The following is a 14,649-nucleotide window of genomic DNA, read 5'->3' as shown; positions in this document are numbered from 1 at the left end:
CATGACAAAATCAAGTTTGATCCATTTGTGTCCACAATGTTTGTTGAAAATTAGAAGTCACTTTTGTTTTACAAATGCATTGCCACCACTAATAATAAAAATATAAACAATTATTTTGTACTTAAATGTTGCCAGTGCTATCAAATAGCAATGTACTTTTTTTTCCCCCTTTTTGCTATACAACTGAACATTCAACTGAAAATTTAAATATCATCATCATAGAATATTATTACTGCTTTCCCAGATATAGACAGCCAAAGTCAAGCCCCTTCCAGTTTGCCCCCTGGGACCTTAGTGTGGAAAACTGTTTGGTAGTGAATGGAGATCCAATTATTATTTTTTGAAGTGCGCTATGAACTACACATTTGATATTTGCCAACTTAAAATATACATTTTCAAGTCAAGGAAGTCAAAATGAAAATTTATTGTCACAATCAAAGATACTGTTATTGTAAGAACAAGCTCTAGATGCTGTGTAAGATCTAAGTTGTTTCAATAGGAAAATAATTTGTTTCAAATGATACGCATAATCAGTTCAGGTATTTCTTGTTCTGACAATGTAAATATAAATACCGTCTTTCAGGCATTTCCCTAATTAGAAAGTCATTTCAAGAATGCAGTCACTGAATGTATGCACAAACACATTTATTCATAAATTGTTGTCCAATCAACACATTAAAAATCAATTTAAAATCTTAATTAAAAAAATAGCAAGATATTTAAAATCATTTACACTATAGTTAGTACTATAGGTATAAAAAAATGAAAGCATTGGTTTAAATTAAAGAAACGCAGTATATCTTGCTAAAACACAGAGTAAACGTCAAGTTAAAGTCATGTCCTTCAGCTTGTTTGCTGAAGCAATAATAGATACTGCATAGATTGTTCAAGGAGGAGCTTAGGCGCATCAGCCCAACTACTGCAGGTGGACTGGTAAGCCATAGACTACAGGTGCAGCTCCTATGAGGTGTTTCAGGTGTGTGGCCTGACGTGACGGGCCCATATAATCCAAGAGGGGAGCACCAGACCCAGCAGATAACCAGGACTCCAACAAGGCTTTAGTGAAGCGATCAATATCCCGATCTGTCACATCCCACAGGTTCCCCAAAACAAAGGGGCTAGGGAGAGAAAAAAAAAAAAAATAGTCATGACAGACGCATGTGGAGAATCACTAAATATACCTCCACAACTTTCACTGAAATGGAACTATTCTACATCATAGATTAAATAAACTAACATTTACATTGCTTGCATTGTTAGATTTGTGTTTTTTTCACCAAAAACAAACAAACAAACAAAAAAAAAAACGATTGGCTGCTGCTGTCTTGTTTTTGACTTGTGTCTCACAAATCTGTGAAGACAATATCCTGAAATGCAACTAAAGAAAAATTGGTAAATTCAGGTTTTTGAGACACATCAAGCTATAATACAACTCTAACCCTTCTTTCTTTCTAACAGTAACCAACAGTAAAGACAGATATCTCACCAGCCTGCTATGAGGTAGTTGAGGATGATGCCTTGTCCTTCCTGATCCCCGCGAACTGCCAGAGCAGCACTGCTGCACCCAAAAAGCAGAGAGCCTGCTCTCATCTGCCGCTTTAGAACTGCCTGGCTGTCCAAGAATCGTGCACCTGCACCATGACCCACGTAACTAAAGCAGTTCGAGGTGAGAGGGACATGGAAAGAGAGGATATGAAGTAAACCAGGTTATCTAATCAAAGAGCTTAATATAGAACAAATTGTGGACAAGAATTTAACAAAATTAGATTTAAAAAACACACATAAATACGATTTTAAATTTCGATTTGTTTAGCTGCAGCCCTATTATAGATCCTTGTCTGCTCAAACTGACGGAAGTCAAACAGAAGAAATTCATTAGTATGATCTGACAACTTTAAATGTATGATTTTGCCTTGCCTTTAGACTCGTCATGAAGTGTAACTATCATTTCCTCTCCGTATCAGGATACATAATATCACAAACTCACATGTATAGATCTTTGGTCGCAACAGCTTCTTCCAGCTGACCCGAGTCAGGCGCAGTGCCACACACGCCCTCCCAATCCAGTTTACTTGAATGAAAACAAATATGTAGTAAATGGGATGAAAACAGACCAGTGACAGAAACACTTTCAGACAAATCAAATTGTTTTTTCTTGATTGGTGGTCTCACCTGCTGAACCATTCCTTGAATCGCTCTCGAGAGTTTCCTAAATTGGCATCAGGGTCCAGCACATAAAACACCTGCTTTGTATCCACACCTTGCTTCAGGATGGACTGAGGTTCGGTCTACAGGGGAAGAAATAGGAGTAACAATAACCACCACTGAACATGACTGTCAAGAAGTAACTTGCATCTGCACCACAGGGCATAAAGAGCTTAACCTCACCTCTTTTTGAACGCTCAGTCCAATTAGTGAGTGCAGCGACGGCATTCGGCTGACAGAGCGAGAGCTTAAGATGGAGATACTCTCCCATGGCAGCTTCTGAAGGTACTGCAAAGGGAACAGAGAGAAATTTGTACATTTCAGCATTATCCTACCATACAAAGGACAAAACAGTGCTTTGGATGCATTTTCTCTCTCCAAAAGGAGCTCTGTGCACACATCAGTCTACAGGTGAATAAGTATTCAGCAGAGATGATGAACCCAACCTTGTCCAGGATAAGGACCACATGACCGCTGGGCTCTTCTCTGTCAGTGAGCCGGGACACGGCTGCATGAAGAAGCTGGTCACACTCCATGTCCCACTGTGGAGAGACTCCCAGAGCGAATCTTTTAAGGTCTTCTTGGGAGAGCACAGGAGAGGCAGACAGCACAGCCTGAAAAACAAGTCAGACGTGTGAGTGTCTTTTCCTTTTCACAGCCACTTTGAGACCAGGGCAGAATAGAAGGTCAGACTCTGATGCTTAAAGAGGTATTGGGTGAAGAAAGCCACATACCATCAACATCTCTTCATTGATTGTCACTCCCTTAGCAGACAAGGACTTGCAAAGGTGTTGAGCCTGATTAGAGACCTCAGGATCCGAAGAAAGTGGGAGAAGAAAGCTTCTCCAGCATCCCAGCAATCCCTCCATCTCCTTCAACAGCCGCTGAAAGAAAGATGGGAGGTTTTAACAAACCTTCAAGTGATTTTTCTTAGTCAAAACTTCAACAACAATATTCTTACAGTAACATGTTCTCTTTGTCTATGCGTCTAAGTGGAAGTAAATAAGTGAATAATTAATGCAGGACCCTGGTTTCTTCTACACTTACCTCAACTCGAGAGTCGAGCGCCCTGCGGCCCTCCCACCACTTGGCTTTCTCAGACACACAGCTCACAACCTTCTGTTCCACCTGTATACTGTCCATCTCCTGCACCAGCCAACTCATGGGGTGCTGTAAAACACAAAGAATTTGAGAAAGGTAAGATTTTAAAGTTGGTACCATCTCCGTATTGCTAAAGCCACAAGCATTTACATCGTCTGCATTCAGATATTGGCTATGAATCCTCACCTGCTGTTTCGAGGTGGGGATGTGAACAGTGACTGGCACAGATCCCTTCTCAAGACGTGACATTATGATGCTGTCACCAATCTCACCGGGTTTTACCCCGAGCATAGATATCACACACACAGTCACCCCTGTACAGGATGCACAGAGAGAAAGGATATATTACATTAGTATAATGTAATTAGCATCCTGCTTTTGCTTGGAGTATGTCAAGCAGGTAAGCTTGAATACTGGGTATTTTACCTGAGGGAAGGTGCTGAATTTGTTGCATAAACTCTTGACAGTGGCTCTTGGGGAAAGTAGCAGAGTCAGCAGTTGGAAAGGAGAAGATGTTCTCCAACTGTGTCAACATCTGTTCGGTAGAGTTCTTGGACTGACTCGGACTGGGATCATCTAGAGTCAGAGCATCCATCTTGTCTGCGAGCTCACTGGACGCCTTTTTCAACTTTCTGTCAGAACACAATTACCAACACCATTAGCAGAAAAAAAAGTTCAGCCTATAGTCAAAATTGGCCAAAATAAGTGTTTTAATTGGTTTTGAGATATCTTGCTGTATGGGCATACAGTATAGCAAGCCATCTCAACGGTACACATACAACACTACAGCTGCAACAAGTTATTGATTAGTTGTCAACCATTACATTTATCGACAGCCATTTTGATAAGTGAATAATGGGATTGAATAATATAGCAAAAAGTGAAAATCATCTTTTTCCAGTTCCTGAAATGTGAAAATGTTCTGGTTTCATTGCTCCATTATGACACTTTTCATGTTTTATGACATTTCTTAGAGCAAATAACTAAAGCAAAAATAATCAACACAATAATTAAACTTGTTAGTTGCAGCCCTATACAACACATATGCTTACCTTAGACTGCTGGCTAAATGCCTGATTGTGCGATGACGACTTGTGACGCCCAAGGACTGAGAGTGTAGCATTGCTGTTGTTATGGGATCCTGCTGTCCCATGGTCAAAGCCAGAAGAGCACATAGTGTCGTGTAGATGGAAGGCGAGGGGAAGTGCTGAAGGGTCAACAAGGCTGAGTGAAGCAAAGACTGAATATCTTCCAAAGAAAGATTGTCTGGGTAGAAAAAAAAAGAAATTGGAGACTTAAGTGGATAAGCAGCTGAAGAAAATGTATATATAGTATCCCAAATTATACACAATTCCTGCTTAAAAACAGATACACTGTAAAGTATTAGATTATTTTCCCACACAATATTTCTCAAAAATTCCTCTGTTTGTTATCACAGCCAAATTGTGAGCTACACTCCAATAAAAAGGACACAAGATACAGTGTCACTGCAGACCAACTGTGCAGCAGTGTAAATCCTCACCTGGCCTGGTGTCTGAATGAGACAGGTGGGCTGGTGGACCTCTCAGATGACCTCTGCTCCTCAGTTCGGACAAGTCGTCTCTCTCAAAATCACAACACATATCCCTCCGCAACACCTCAAAATCTATGTCCAGAGAGAGTCAAGAGAGAGATTAGTGCTCTGGAACATCAAAATATTTTAGATACTGTCACATCAAATCAATTTTATCTATATTGCCCAAATTCACAATCACATTGCCTTAATGGGCTTTATAATCTGTACAGTGATGACTATCATTGTTACCATTTACCCCTCATATCTCCTTACATTCAACCCCTCTAACATGCTCTCTGGTTTTGTTAATAGCTCCCAAAAGCATGCTTGTTGTGATTGATAATTTAAACTAAATTTAGAATTGAAATATGTTCATTTGTGCAAATGCCAGGTAAGTATAAAAAAGGTTATGTTTCCTAACTACTGTTTCACCATGTGAGGAAAAAGACACACCAATATCTTTACTTGAAGTAGGATTATCTTCGGTCTCTGTGTCTGATGTCCTCAGCTGCTCAATGCTAATGTCCAGAACTTCTGTGTTTTCCTCCTCAATGGTCCTCATTTTGTCCGGCTCCTCCACTGAATCTGCCTCTGCCCTTGATAGCTCCCTTCTGGTTCTTCCTCTTCTTGTCGAGGCAGCCTGACGGACCAAGGCCTCATCATCCTCAGAGGAGGTGGCCCGAGGCACTGCAGTGCTCTTCTTACCCTTGGCCTGCCTCTTTGGTTGGACCTTCTCTGCAGTTGGATCTGGAGCCGTCTTGCTGTTTTGGGCAGCTCTTCTTGTGGTGGTTTGCTTTTTAGGGATTTCTTTTTTTTCTTTGGGCTCCGTTTGGATGTTGGCTTCTGTGTCACTCTCATCGCTAAACTCCACCTGTGTAGACACATCAAAAAGGAAGCCATAGTTCATTAAAACATGAAAGCTGTATATTTTTGTGGCAATAAAACTTCTGCTCAGATTAGATGCCTACCTTGAAGTGCGATTTCTTTGCACGTCTGGGGGCAGCAGGAACAGGTCGGCCTTTGCCTTCAGCTTGTGACAACTCTTCATACACCTGAAACTGGAGCTTAGAAGCAGTCCTCGATGCTCTCTGCACTGAAGCAGGGGCTCTCACCTTCTGAACAGGAGTAAAGCTTAAAGTAGGTACCACTGTGTTAAAATCAAAAGAGCCCTGATCCCCAGAGGGTTTCGACTTGACAGTCACCGGTGTCATTGGAACCAGTCCCTTTGCTTTGGTTGAAGAACTTGTCACTTGGATCTTGGGCTTGACAACCCTGACTTTCTTTGCCTCCTTTGTTTTGTCAGCAATATCAGTGTTTTTAATGGACTCCTTGGACTTCTTGAGCAAAGATGAGGGAGGCACAATTTTCTGGTCAGATTTCAGCTCTTTATCCAATTTTGGTGGATTCCATGTCCAAGCATTTGAGAAGAGCTCCTCTGGTGTGCAGCCCTTTTTGGCAGCCAAGGTAATTAGTGACACTATAGCTTTGGTTGCCATTAGACCTGCTCTCACAGGTCTTAGCACAGGGGAGGAGGTGGAGTCAACAAATGCTAAGCCAGCCTCCAGTACTTTCCAAATACCACAGGCCTTGTTGTGCCTTGGTTCCAGCCCAGACAGGGCCATGCGCAGGTACACACGGCCCACCACGTCCTGCATCAGGGAAGGTTTACAAAAGCCTTTGACAGGCCCACACAGGGGGAAGAGTTTAGCCAATTTTGCCCCAAGTTTGGCAGAAACACTCTTACAGCGGCTTAATGTTGCAGACTGAAGTTTCAAACTGACTTTAGCGTTGTTGGGATCCAGCTGGAGAACCAGATCAGCCTGTGCAGCCGCCCAGCGGGCAGTGGCACGACCCAGGCAGGGCTCAGAGCAGCAGGGGCACTGGCAGTCTGAGCCATGCTCCAGGGAGGAGAGCCACCGGCGTGGCTGAGCTTTGAGAGGTGGAGAGCTGGCCAGATCTCTTACTACCGGTTCTTTGGCAATCCACTTAGTGCTCAGGATGCTCTGAAAATCATCTTCTATGCTGGGAAGTGGAGACTGAGATTTCTGAGCTGGGCGACCTTTCCGAGGTTTGATTTTCACCTCTGCCTTCTGCACCTGATCAGAATAATCTGAATAAAAGAAAGTAAAATAATTTCATTTTACTCATTGTACTGCATTAGACAATAGTCCTCACACATAAGACAGAAACTGCAACTTATATTGGCAGTTTTGGAGTATAGTTTACTTCAAACTATGAACATGGGCCACATAATTCTGAAATACAAAACTACACGCACAATTCCTCACAACACAAATGTGTAATATTGAATCAATGTCTGACCCTGTTTGAATTTGTACATTTAACAGACCTGTGCAAAACTCAAGAAGGAATCTGACTTTGTCTAAATCCATTCCACTTTCCTCCCTCTCCCCTTGCAACAGCTCCAACTCAGCTTTCATCACCAACAGCTCAGCACACCTTAAAAAAAAAAGAAACAGTTGAATTCAGTACATAAACAACCACTCTGACTATATGTTGATCTTTTTTATTGCGTGTTCAGGGACTTTATAAGTGCAATGTAAATACAGCATTACTCAATATGTATGCATGTATATTAATCATTTTTTATCAATCGCACATGTACAATCTAACAATGTAAAATTATTGGCCTTGCAAAAATAAAATATAAAGCAATCCAGCAACACCACCACAAAGTGCACTTACAGCAGAGCTGTTGTATTAGACTGTAGCAAACTATAACTCTGCACTTAACATGTTTTTTTTAATGCAAACACAAGATAACTATACTTTACTTTTGATACTACTTTATCAATAAAGAAAACAATATGCAAGAATGTCGACTATAAGCCGTTTGGACCCTGAGCCACTATTTACATCTAACCCACTATGATGAACATGTACATACTGGCTTGGTGCTTGCAACTTGATGGCCAGTTTGAGAGCTTCGAGGCACTGGAGCCTGGCATCATTGATGGCCCCAGAGCTGCTCCTCACAGTCACCATCTTCATTGAGCAGTTTAACAGCTCTGAGAGAAGCTGCCACTTCAGCACCAGGTTATCTCCTGTTCACAGAATCAACATAGTGGACAGCACTAAAACAAACTATCAATAAGATATCAGCGGCTTTTCCACACATCGTCAGTTCATGTGATTGAACAAACATACCTTGGTCGATGAAGCGCACCTCTGAGCTGCTGCCGCTAGTCCCATATAGGCCCTTCCCCACTAAAGTCACCAACAGGCTGCAGAGAAGCTTCAGACTTTCATACAGGGCGGTGTCTGGGCTGTTTAGACCTGAGACACACAAACAAGCATTGGCTCCACATTCTCGCAACGTAAAATTAAATACAGAAATCCATCTGATTATATGAGTTTAGCAAACATTTTAGCTAACCGTGCTGTGTGATTTGGCCTCGCTGAGCTTGCGGTAGTGCAGTTGTGTCTAAACTGAGATAGCAGCTGCAGGTCTGGAGGGTCCGAGCACGCAACAAGTACCAGCTCTTTGACTGCCTCTGCTCATTCACTTCTTTAAGCACCTCACACAGGTATGGCAGCCCACGATCCACCTAATATATGGTCAAAAAGGAAAGAGGAAACTAGATTGAAAAAAAAAAAAAATCACCCAGTGCAAAAAAATAAATGCAATAATATGAAAATGATGGTATCAGATATGTTACAGATATGCTGACCTACCTGCCCTGTGCTGTAGCAGTACTGAGCTTTAAGCAGAGTGGCCAACATAGAGAGAGAAGAAGGTCCCTCAGCAGTGGAATCTGAGGTGAGAAACTTCTCTGCTTGCTCTAGCTGGGACTAAAATGGCACAATAAACAGAAAATCAACAAAAGTGAGATATAGTACCTGAAGCAAGATTTTATAAGTTTGCTAGAAATACTAATTGCAAAAGTGTATTACCAAAGCCAGCTCAGCTGTGCCCATGTCCAGCAGGATAGTGGCTGATTGACAGAGGGAGCTGGCAGATCTGTGGGCATCAGCAAGTTGACGTGAAAGTCCAATTGCAAGTTGGTAAGCTTCCAAAGCCTTCAGAGGCTATGCAAGAGAAAGAAGAGATTTGATAAACACACAGATTCTTTCAATTCTCAAGTATTTGCTTTCCAAATATGTATTCTCAAACAAATTATGTATATACATTGATTGTTTTTTGCATTGTTATACATCGATCTTGGGGGGGGGGTCACCAGAATTTGGCTGACTTAACATTAATAATCTCTTTACAAACAAAGTCAAACTTAAAATGCACATGTCAACTGTATGAAGTAGTTATGTATAGAACTCAACATCCAATTGGTATTGAAGGGAGAAAGTAAAAACAGTGCAAAAAAAGACCCTCTGTGACTACGACCGCATTCTGTGTTGTTACCTTTCCCATAAGTTTGAAGAGAGCAGCTGTTACAGCAATGGAGCTACAGGTTTGTTTGGGGTTTCTGACAGAAGGCAGGACTCCACTCTGTAGAAGAGCGGACCACTCATCCAGTGCTTTTTCCAATGGCTTACACAACTCTTAAAAATGAAAAAAATATAAAAATAAATATTGTCTATTAATCTCTCACAGAAAGAGAAAGTTATGAATGATTATCAATTTTTGATAAGACACAAAAATAGCACTTGGCAGATGGTATCAGAAAAGCGATCATATAACACAGATGTCCACACTAGGACAATTGATGATATGATTAAAAGGGTTCTTACTGTTTTCTGAAGCCAGGTTGAAATGCAGGCCTTCATAGACCAGGATGCTGTCTTGTGTTGTCTGCTTGTCTTCATAATCCACATCATTGGTTCCTATTGGATTGGCCACAGAGTGTGTCTGATCGCGCAACTCTCGATGTTTTTTGTCTTTGTCAATTGCCTATGGGAGAAAAAGAAATAAAAGAAGAAAAAAAAAAAAAACACAAAAAAGAAGCACAAAAGCAATGTAAATGAAGCACAACACAATCTAGACGGCTTAACACGAAACATTGAGACCATCAACACTACCACGCTGTTATTTTTATTTTTACTCCCTCATTGTCATTTATGGCAGAAAATAAAAAATATGTGCAATTTCCTAAAAAGATCCTATAAAGCTCACCTCCTGAAGATTCTTCTCGAGAGTGCAGATATAGAGCCAAAGTAAAGCATGAGCCTTGTCATCCTTCAGCCTATCAGCATTCTCTGGAGTCTCTGGTTCTTCTTCAAGCAGTCGTAAAGCTTCATGGGTAAAATCAACTGCCGCGCTGTGTGGTAACAAATGACAGTTTTTAGGGCTGCACAATAAATTTAGATATTATCAAAGTGCGATATCCAGATCACAGAGGCTGCAATTTTGGGCCAATGGAAAAATGAATTAAGAATTACAATGAAAATGTAATGTCTGTCAAAATAATCACAATATGATTTTACCATATCATCTACCATATCGTTCAGCCCTAAACATACTGAACATTGAGACACTGGGCTCAATGATAATGATAATGTCTATAAAAGCTCCTACCAGTCAGTCTGCTCACTGAAATCCTGGTAACACACAACCTGGGCCATCTCACAAAGGTAGACAGCACGTAGATGTGTGTGGGAGCTCTCTTCATGGCAGATGTCCAACAGATCACACAGAGTGTTGTAACGCTCCTGGGCCGTGTCTCCTGTCACCTCCTTATAGGCACGGAGTTCTTCCTCCAAAAGGTGAAGCATGACTTGCTCATTAGGGACATCAGGACCAAAACCATCTCGTAAAGTCCTGTTCACAGATGGGATAGGCCAAGCAAACTGTTGTTATTTTCCTTTCGATTGATACCCCATTAGCTTCTCTGACAACTTAAGGGGAACTTAAAAAACAAAAGACTGTCTGTACCTGAGACGAATGTCCTCCTCAGAGTTGCGAGCTGCGTCAGTCTTGGTTTTCACCCACAGAGAGACCGGTTCGGCCAAATGAGTGGTGATTTTGTCCCCCAGAGCCTTAAGCCACAGGATCACCCAATCCAGTGCCCGCTCCAGATGACCGGCCCTCCGAGACGTCTGCACGGCCAGCATGAAGGGTCGGCTCAGCTAAGCAGCCAAAAGATATTATAACAAAACAGATGACTGTATAAGTTTACGCGTCTCTTATTAGACAGAACACATTTAGAATTGGGAGGTGAGGGGATATATGCCAGTCTCAAAGCTCATGATATATAGTGTGTATTTATGTGGTGCATGATCAGACAAACACACTTAAAGAGGTTACCCTATCGACAGAGAGCGAGATGGGGCAATTCTTGCACAGATCCCTGCAGAGGATCTCAACTAGCGTGAAGGCTTGGTCGTAGAGACGCCGATTGTACAATCCACAAGCCAAGTTGCTCACAGCAACCACTGCAAAACATGTGGTAATCACAAAATGAAATAAACATATGTCATATGGATAGTAAATAAGTAAATAAAGCATTCTATGTTTGAATATAGCAAATTAGGCATTTCAGCACTCCGAGTGTGCTGACAACACTGATGATCTAGACAGTAATTACCTGCTTTGATGAGAAGGTTTTCACTTGACAGTTTATGCAGTTCAGTCATCATCAGTCCAGCTGTGGCCTGGCAGTACAGCAGTACTCTGTCCAGTGTGTCACTGTCCTCCAGCTATGACGACAAAACACAAACAGTTCTATATAAGAGAAAGGAAATGCAGCAACATGTTGTGACAATGTGATTCATCCGTCATCAGTTCTGTTATCACTATAATCATCATAAAACTGGATGTTACAGAAGCAGCCTCACCTGTGATGCCAGCATGCTTTCATAAGCAAACACGAAGCCTTGGTAAATACTAAAGCAAAGGGCCTGTTGCAGTCTGCTGCCTTCAGCCTGGCACAGAGAAGCCTATAAAGAAAACAAACCACAGGTTAGCAATTTGTACAAAATCTAATCCAGAAAATAACTTTAACATCGAATTGCCTTTCTGATGGCAACTGGAAAATCCAGCTCTCTCAAATGTTAGGGAATGATTGAGATAATTTCTTTTCTTGGTCAGTAACATCACTCACCTTCTTTAGCATCTTTAAAATGTGTTCTTGGTGTTCCTCAAGAAAAGAAAACCAAGACAGCAGCACGGATGCGCTCAATCCCTTGCTGTAGCCACTCTCGACAGCCCACACAACCAGTCCGCAACCTTCGAGAACTGCGTGAGCTTCTCGCTCACCCAGGTCAGCTGAAAGAGACCTCACTGCCCTGGCACACTCTGTCAAAGCCTGGCCGCTCTCCCCACCAGCCTTCATTGTAGTATGAATTATTATTGCCCATTTTCCAAGCACCACAGCTGTACACTGACGGTCAGCACAGTTTCTGAACCTGCTCTCAAATTCATTCACAAAGGTGGAGGCCTGATCATAGTGGCTGGCCTTACAGAATACCTTCACTACAATCAGCACAATTTCAGAAAGCACATATAAGCTTGATGTCACAGCAGACTGCTTAGAACCCTCTCCTTCACTACGCTGAAGTCCCATCCAGCATTTGTTGAAAAGCATTTGCATTTCCTGGATGAGAAAAGAAGCATCGTCCTTGCTTATCACTCCACAGCTACTCTCAAATTCAGTGATGGCATCCTCTGCGTATATGGGAGCTTTGGAGACTGAGGGAGTTGCACTTTCTGTGTCCAACAACAGGAGGAAGCTCAGAGCTTGCAACTGGCAGTGAAGTTTGTCACGGGGAATCAAGATTTTCCCGTCTTTCATGGCAGAAAGTCCGTTCCAGAGCACTGAGAAGCAGCTCCTCACAAGGACACAGTAGTCCTCAGCCTGTGAACCATACAACAGTGGTAAGTTTGTTGATGCCGACACTGAAAAAGCAATCATATAGTGTAGTGCCTATGTGATAACTGATGCTTTTTTGTCATTTTGACAAGAAGTTCATAACCAGTTTCTGGTTGATGTAGTGAGCAAAGATGGATGATTTATCTTTTATAGCTATGAAAAGATTTGTTGATAAATGTGTAGACTTTTCCCCTCCTCTTGTACAACAAATTACCCTTGTGTTGTCTTCCTCCAAAACAGTACAAAACATCCACATCAGCAATAACATGTGTAGCTGCCTAGTCCACACTGTGTGGCTCTATCCAGGTGTAACAGTGCTACTTATTTTTCTCTCTCAGTCTACTGTATCTAAGTGTGTAGATCCTGTGCTTGTGAGTCATTTAAAGCAATTTGTATTATTGATTCCATCTGCAATGATTTAATTATTGGCCAATAATCATACAAATTTCCCATTATCTGTCAATCATTTATCAGTCAAATACATAATGTGCATTCCTATACAACACATGTATATAATGTCTGTAAAAAGAAGTGATCCATACCTGTTGGACTGGGGTTAGCCTGCTGTATAGCAACCCAGCTACATGGCTGCATAGGCTGTGAGCTTCTAAGGAGCTTAGCTTCTTGACAATATGGAAAACAATCTTTTCCATGTAGAGAGGACTGCTCTGAGCAACAAGTGCTGTAGAAATATCATAGCCACGTAGGGAAAGCTCCACCAGCCGAACCAATTGACTGACATGGTCAAAGTCAGGGGATCCGGCTCCGAGATGATGGTTACAGGCTCTGATGACCCTGTCACACAGTGTGCGACCCTGAAGGCCTGGTCGACTCTTTACATAACTCTGCAAATTGTAAAAAACCAGACATGTTTAGATCCTAAAAAAGTTAGAGATATAGCACAAAATCAAAAAAAGTTTTTATACATAGAGCCCAAAATCACAATCATGCCTCGATGGGCTTTACAGTCTGTACAGTGGGCACCATCCTCTGTCCTTTGACCCTCGATTCGAGCAAGGAAAAACTCGCCATATTAAAAAAAGAAAAGCCTTTTAACAGGGGAAAGGATGGAAGAAACCTCGGGAAGACCCGCAGAGGAGGGATCCCTCTCACAGGACGGACAGACATGCAAAATATGTCGCTCATACAGAGGATAACAAAATCACATCTGAGGCAAGGTGAGTTGTATGTGTACACACACACATTTTAACTATAAATCTCGCATGTCTAGTTCTCACACATCAAATGAAACAGGGTTAATTTAATGGCAGTTAATCCTGGCAAATATTATTTTAAAGGCAGTGCTTTAACCAGGCACCGTCTTTCTACGAACTAACCTCCAAGTCTTGAAGTAAAAGCTCCGTCTCCTTCACTGACGCGGTCAGCTTGATGTACTCGTCCGCCTTCAAACACTTCATGTCGACAGCTGTGGGAAACACGATATTTAAAGAACTCGTGTTGATTTTAAACATCGACAAAGCGAGTAGTTTGAGTTAGCAAACGTTAGCCACAACATGACGTTGTTCAGCTAACTTAACTTAACGTCAACGTTCGCGAACTTAATCGAGAGAGTGAACAGTGACTTACTTCAAGCAGGACGAGGACTTTGTAGCTACAACTTTATTTACAGCAGCTAAAAAACATACTTTCTGCCATTAAAAACATAATTCAGCAGCGTCATGGTGGACGCGAAACTTGTTCAGCTAAGTCAAACGATTCAAATCCTCAGCCATCATGGAAACTGAACCCTCCGCGCACTGTTTTTGAAAAGTGTTTGCTAGCCAATCCCACAGCACATCCGCTTTTTCCCGGAAGTACAAGGATTTATGGGTTTTGTAGTTTAATAGCCAAACTCAGACACTAATCTGAGCATAAATAAGTGTAGTTATTTATCGTCAAATCATTGAATTGGTGCATGCACATATGTATTTGATCAAACTATGTGTACACAAAATGTCTCCCAGAAACAAGGGACATTACTTTCCACACAAATAAATTAAA

The 14,649-nt window shown here is 41.7% G+C and overlaps 1 protein-coding gene across 2 annotated transcripts; it reads right to left on the bottom strand.

Annotated features, from left to right (window-relative positions):
- Positions 1-628: 628 nt before the first annotated feature.
- espl1 (extra spindle pole bodies like 1, separase) lies at positions 629-14,427 on the bottom strand. Of its 2 annotated transcripts, none has more exons than XM_037101434.1 (32): positions 14,236-14,427; positions 13,986-14,074; positions 13,191-13,493; positions 11,881-12,633; positions 11,615-11,716; positions 11,365-11,476; positions 11,085-11,212; positions 10,713-10,906; positions 10,356-10,598; positions 9,954-10,098; positions 9,572-9,731; positions 9,243-9,382; positions 8,777-8,911; positions 8,558-8,674; positions 8,259-8,430; positions 8,030-8,158; positions 7,770-7,926; positions 7,212-7,321; positions 5,830-6,971; positions 5,327-5,732; positions 4,829-4,951; positions 4,359-4,572; positions 3,733-3,938; positions 3,493-3,620; positions 3,253-3,375; positions 2,940-3,089; positions 2,652-2,819; positions 2,389-2,493; positions 2,173-2,288; positions 1,988-2,071; positions 1,487-1,651; positions 629-1,118 (listed from the first exon to the last, which is right to left on the bottom strand). In XM_037101434.1, the coding sequence occupies exons 2-32, from the start codon at positions 14,064-14,066 to the stop codon at positions 917-919; spliced, it is 6,513 nt and encodes a 2,170-aa protein (XP_036957329.1). In that variant the 5' UTR covers positions 14,067-14,074; positions 14,236-14,427; the 3' UTR covers positions 629-916. The 2 variants fall into 2 exon arrangements, with proteins under 2 accessions (XP_036957329.1, XP_036957328.1); XM_037101433.1 differs by having other exon boundaries at positions 5,315-5,732; positions 14,236-14,426.
- Between the last annotated feature and the right edge of the window lie 222 nt (positions 14,428-14,649).

The sequence above is a fragment of the Acanthopagrus latus genome, chromosome 6 (genome assembly GCF_904848185.1).
Source record: "Acanthopagrus latus isolate v.2019 chromosome 6, fAcaLat1.1, whole genome shotgun sequence".
Lineage (NCBI taxonomy): Eukaryota > Metazoa > Chordata > Actinopteri > Spariformes > Sparidae > Acanthopagrus > Acanthopagrus latus.
This window is presented reverse-complemented; position numbering and strand designations above follow the sequence as displayed.

Excerpts from the sequence above, each read along its gene's own strand:
- espl1 (XM_037101433.1), bottom strand. The coding sequence starts at position 14,066 with ATGAAGTGTTTGAAGGCGGACGAGTACATCAAGCTGACCGCGTCAGTG. Across the intron at positions 12,634-13,190 it reads GGCTAACCCCAGTCCAACAG|GCTGAGGACTACTGTGTCCT; the intron begins GTATGGATCACT and ends TATGGTTCACAG. Across the intron at positions 8,675-8,776 it reads GCACAGCTGAGCTGGCTTTG|TCCCAGCTAGAGCAAGCAGA; the intron begins GTAATACACTTT and ends GTGCCATTTTAG.